General features: G+C 36.1%; 1 protein-coding gene across 4 annotated transcripts in view; it reads right to left on the reverse strand.

Moving 5' to 3' along the window:
- Nucleotides 1-6,000, reverse strand: part of Rps6ka3 (ribosomal protein S6 kinase A3) — a 109,648-nt gene that overhangs the window by 21,479 nt on the left and 82,169 nt on the right. For all 4 annotated transcript variants that reach the window (XM_028772675.1, XM_028772678.1, XM_028772676.1 and 1 more), the window contains 2 exons: nucleotides 4,116-4,241; nucleotides 1,371-1,460 (listed from right to left, as the gene is read on the reverse strand). In XM_028772675.1, coding sequence (XP_028628508.1) covers nucleotides 1,371-1,460; nucleotides 4,116-4,241 — 216 coding nt within the window. The remainder of the gene's footprint in view (nucleotides 1-1,370; nucleotides 1,461-4,115; nucleotides 4,242-6,000) is intronic.

Raw genomic sequence — 6,000 nt, forward strand, 5'->3', positions numbered from 1 at the left:
CAGCAGCAAGAAAGAGCTGCCTGCTTAGCTGGGAAGTGGGTATTTTTGTCAATACTCAGTTATTACAAAAGGTATGGGAGACAGAGGTATCAGGACAGCCCTGGGGGTGGTAATGACCAGGAAAGGCTTCCTGGGAGAAAACAGCCCATAGTGAAATCTTAGTTGTGGTAATTCCCCAGGCCAAGAAGGGAAATGATATTCCCACTTAAGGATCCACACACTCAAAGAGCACTTGGAGAAAATAAGGCATGCATGCTTTAAAAGTCTGCATCCCAAATAAAGCATGGTCAGAACATGTGTAATGAAGTATGAAGAACTGCTACAGAGGAAGGGAGGTGGGAAACAGTCTGGAAGCCTTCAGAGAAATGAATCAATCTCGAATATTAACGTTTTATATGTTCAAATTCACATACTATAAGCAATACTGTTCAAATAGTTTTTAAAACAAAACCAGAAAATTAATTACATATTTTAAGGTTTTATTTCTTATTAATTTTAAGATTTATTTTTATCTCTGTGTATGTGCACATGCACATGTAAATGTGAGTGTTAGTGTCTGTAGAGACCAGAATCATTAGATCCCCTGGAGCTAGAGTCACAGATTGTAAGCCACCTGAAGTGAGCGCTAGGAAGTGGACTCTCGTCCTGTGGAAGAGCAACAAGTGGTCTTAATCACTGAGCTGTCTCCCTAGCCTCTTACATTGTTCTGTATGAATTAGGCCATCAATATTGTTCTCAAATATACCATATATATATATATATATATATATATATATATATATATATATATATTTGTGTGTGTGTGTGTGTGTGTGTGTGTGTGTGTGTGTGTGTATTTATGTTAGTATACAAAGTATTGAGTTTCATCATGGGATGGGATTTTCATATATACTGTTTTGTTTTTTTAAAATCAATCCTCTTATTCCACTACATTCCCCTCTAATCTCCTGTCTCTGTCCTGCTGCTTCCCTCCTTCCTACTCTAAGTTCCTTCTTATGATCTCATGTTCCCTTCTCAAACTTCCCTTAAGATATCTTTTTTACCTCTCATGGTCACCTTTCTAGTTTCATGGCCTATACCCCTCATCTGTACACACACACACACACATATACACACACATACACATACACAGACACACACACACACACACACACACACACACACACACACACTAAAATAAATCTAAAATAGTCTTATGAGAACTATGCAGTATTTGTCATTCAAAGTCTGGGATACTCTGCTTAAGATATAATTTCCACATTCACCTGTTCTAATTTACATTCTAAGCTGATCATTCTGAAGTAGTCTTTGTCTATTTCAGAATATTGAATATTTATCCCAAATATGAATTTGTTCAACAATCTACTTACATCCTTTAAGGTAATGATGTTTGGATGCTGTCCATAACGAAGAAGAATTTCAATCTCTTCTGTTGGGTCTCTCTTGCTTTTATCGATAATCTAAAAGGAAGATATTTACCATAAAATTTTATGAACATGAACCTTAAATATTTATAGTTATAGACTTTAGGCATCATCATATGTAAAGATTGTACATACAAATAATTTATCAGTCAGTTGTAGCCAACTAGACAGATTATTTAATTAGAAAACTAGTCTCCATACAGATGGCAAGGCTATATAAGGCCAACCATGTGACAAATTCCTACCAGGTCACTCCAAGGTAAGTTTGTTGTACAACTGTGACTTACTAAAAACTCAAAAGCCTCAGGAAAAGCTATCAAGGACAAAGTTATCATATCAGTTTTTTCATCTTTGAATTTCTCAAATATTTGAGAATTCAGTTAGTTTCCAATCCCCTATCAATACAAATGACTTTGAGATAAATGTGTCTGAAATACCAGCATTAACATTTCTTTGAATTGACTTACTTTAATTAAGTATTCTAATGGACGATCACATTGGCTGTAAGCTACTTATAAAAATCAAATAAACAAGCTTATTTTTGAAGCTAAGTAGAAAGTTCTATATAAAATCACCCCTAAAATATTTCTTGACTATATATGGTTATAATAAAGCTCTTTAATATACTAATACAGCTGTTAAACTTTTATGTCAGTTACTTAACATTTTTGAACATTTTAATATTTTCAAGTACTATACATACATTCATTCATACATACATACATACATACATACATACATACTTTTAAATTTAATTTTATGTGTACAGGTGTTTTGCCTAGATGAGTATATCCCTGTACCACATGCATGTGTGTCCAATGAGGCCAGAAAAAGGTACTAAAGCCTTTAGAATTAGAGTTACAGATGGTTGTAAGCTCCCATGTGGGTTCTAGGAAAAAACCTGGGTCTGCTGGAAGTGCTCTCTTTTTATTAAAAAAAAAATCCTCTGTGTATAGCACATGTGTGCAGAAGCCCTCAGAGGTCAGAAGTCGGTGTTGGATCCCCTGGAATTGGAGGTAGACTGCTGTGAGCTACCATGTGGGTCCTGGGAAACAAACCTAGATCTTCTGCAAGAGCCGTATGTGCTCTTAACTCCTAAGCTCTCTCTCCAGCCCTAAGTAAGACATTTTATAAAGACAATTGTTTTCTGAGACAGGGTCTCATGTGCTACAGACTGCCCTCCAAGTTCCTCTTTAATCTGAGGATTAACTCCCTTTGATCTCTCCTGCCTCCATTCCTAAGTGTGGAGATGCCAGGCATGTACTACCACACTTGCTCAATCCTGGCTGCTTTTGATTTACTCAAAGAGTAGTCTGAAACAAATTTTGTGGTCTTTATGTTTACTTTTATTTTATCAGCTTTAGTTTTGAAATGTTTTTAAGACAGATTCTCATTGTATAGTCCAGATAAGCCTCAAAATTATCACCTAGCTCAGGCTGGCTTTACTCTGGCAGCAGGCCTTCTCAAATGGGACCTCAGGGCATGTTTAATGTGCTTATGGAGGCCAGATACATTCTTAAACTGCCTAGAAGTATACCATTCCCCTTTCTCCTTGCATATTACAAGTGTGAAATTTCCAGTCACTCCAGATTTCAATAGAACAATGTATGGTAGAACAGCAAGTTGAATACATTTCTATGGTTCATTTTTGTATCTGACAGAAAGCCTCAGTGACATTGGTGTCCCTTTAAAGCAATTATACTCAGTTTGACACAGTAATAATAATTTGCTACTCTCTTGTTTAATTAAACATGAACTACTCATAAACTACTATGAAAGTTCTAAGGTTAGTTGGAAGCTTTAGGAATTACTTCAATTACTTGAACTGTGAAAGGAGAGATTACTATTATAAACAGTGAAAAGGCAGATAATTTTAATATAGTGCTTGTTTATTCACAGCTAGAGGTTTGAAACTCAAACTTTTTCACAAAACTACATTTCCAGTTTTTGGCTTGAACAGTTTTGTTTTAAAATATAATTAAAATTAGTAATGCTAAGAAATGATAATGGCTCTTATTCTTTTAGTGGTACAAAGATTCATTTTAGATATAAAGAAAGGTGTGGACATTTTCAGTAGAAATAATACAAAATTTACACACAGTTGAGGAATTCCCTGACACGCCGATCATAAAGTAGGGGGTAGTACAGGGCATCGTATTAAAAATCATGGAGCATAAACTGACACTTCCCTGGCTTAACTGGCTATAGCTATCTTACTGTCTATTCCATGGGAATCCATTATTCCACATTAAGATCTTTGACGATCACTAACACAGACATTTAAAGTTTATCTTCAATTTATTTTATAACAAAAAGCACTTTTGCCAAAGAGAAGAATGTATTTTGTTTTAGAGAAAGTCTTGCCATACTGGCTAGGTTAACTTCTAACTCATGATTCTCCAGCCTCAGCCTTTTGAGTAGCTGGATTGTAATCATGTGCTACTTATGTGCATCTGGGTTAGAAGTAACTCATAGACATGTATGATTAAGACTGCTAGAAGCAGGGCAGTGGTGGCGCATGCCTTTAATCCCAGCACTTGGGAGGCAGAGGCAGGTGGATTTCTGAGTTCGAGGCCAGCCTGGTCTACAGAGTGAGTTCCAGGACAGCCAGGGCTACACAGAGAAACCCTGTCTCGAAAAACCAAAATAAAAAGACTGCTAGAGTTGCATTTGAAATCTAAAAATATTTACCTTCACAGCAAACTCCATGTTTGTGGCTTTATGTATACATCTCTTACAAACGGAGTATGAGCCAACACCAATATCCTCTTTTACTTCATATCCATCAGTAAACTGAATGCTGTTCCTGTGTAATTGCTATAAGCAAAAATCACAGGTTAATAAAGAGTTCTGTGTTGTCTCTGATGCATTTTATAATAGGGAAATCTTTTACTGAGCATATATTGATGATGTTATCTGATGTTATCTATTAATACAAATATTAATAAAATAAGTAAAAATATTATTCATAGTATATATTCTTCAATTATATATTAATAACCAAGAAACAGACCCTTTAAAATGGTTCTATTAATAAGAGAAATGCTTTCATTTTGTTTTTCTTTTTTTTCTTTCTTTTTTATTCTTTAATCATCTTTTACAGTCCAGTCTTATTCCCCTCCCAGTCTGCCCTCTGACTGTTCCACATCCCATTCCTCCTCCCCATCCTGTCTCCAAGAGGATGTCCTCATCCCCCACCAGACCTCCCCACTCCCTGTTTTTTAAAATTTCATACAAAATATTTTGATCATATTCTTTCCTCTCCCTGAACTACTAGCAGAACCACTCCACCGGCCCAACTTCAGGTTCTTTCTCTCTTAAAAAAATAAACCAAAAGCAGAAAGAAAACAAGATACCAAAAAAAATCACAGATACATACATACATACATACATACATACATACATACATACATACATACACATCCTCTCCATGGACAACTATTCCTGTCCTAAGGTATAGTTGATATACTCAAGTGTTTCTCCACTGAAAAACCTAACTTCCTCTCACCCAGCAGGTATGAGTTGTAAATAGGTTCTTGGCTAGGGGTGGGACTTTATGTCCACTTCCTTTTCTACACATGCTAGGATTTTGTTTGGCTTGAACTTATACATATGTATGTATGCATGAATGTATGTGTGTGTGTGTGTATATATATATATATATATATATGCATCTATATCTATATAAAATTTATCTGTATGTGTCTATATGTCACATGTGTGGAAGTGCCATAGAGGCCAGAGGAGGATCCCTTGGAGCTATAGTTATAGATAGATGGTTGTGAGATGCCAAGTGTGGGTGAAGGGAATCAAACTCAAATCCTCCTGAAGATCAGGAAGTTGCTAATATCTCTAGCCCTGAGACTCTTTCACTCCTGAAGCACCTACAGGCTTTTAGAAGTACCTCTAAAATGAACAGAAGTGTGACTGACACATCTAGTACATAGAAAAAGATTTAGGAGAATTCAGAATTAGATAGAAAGCTGGCTTGTTTCTTCATTTTAATCTTTCAGTAGCTATGTCCCCCTTTCTTCACCTTCAAGTCATAGCTTATCTATGTTTGGCTAAAGAAGCTAGTTCCTGAGTTAGGGACTATGTTGGGGAATGGCAAAAAGCAAATTCTCATTACCTAAGGCAGCAGAGGCACTGTGCTGCTCTTGACTATGCTGATAAGAGACCCTTCAGACTGAAGAGTTTTCTATAGAGTATAACTTGAATTTTGTAGAACATTTATGTTTATAGTGGTAGTCTCTGTGGTAGGGACTTAAGTTAGAGTTTTAAATTGTCACATTCATGGCTTTAGAAAGTAAAAGAGACAGACTACTGCAATGTAAATTTTATTTAAAACATGGTGTTTTAAACTGGTGTTCTTGAAAACTAAATGATAACTAAATGATAGGGTGTGATTCAGAGATAGATTGCCTATCATTGATTGAGGACTTGGGTTCAATTCCCAGCAGCACACTACACCACTATTCTACACTACACACTACACACTACACACTACACACACACACACACACACACAGAGAGAGAGAGAGAGAGAGAGAGAGAGAGAGAGAGAGAGAGAGAGAGA

Source organism: Grammomys surdaster, unplaced genomic scaffold (genome assembly GCF_004785775.1).
Source record: "Grammomys surdaster isolate TR1022 unplaced genomic scaffold, NIH_TR_1.0 217, whole genome shotgun sequence".
In the NCBI taxonomy this organism is placed as follows: domain Eukaryota; kingdom Metazoa; phylum Chordata; class Mammalia; order Rodentia; family Muridae; genus Grammomys; species Grammomys surdaster.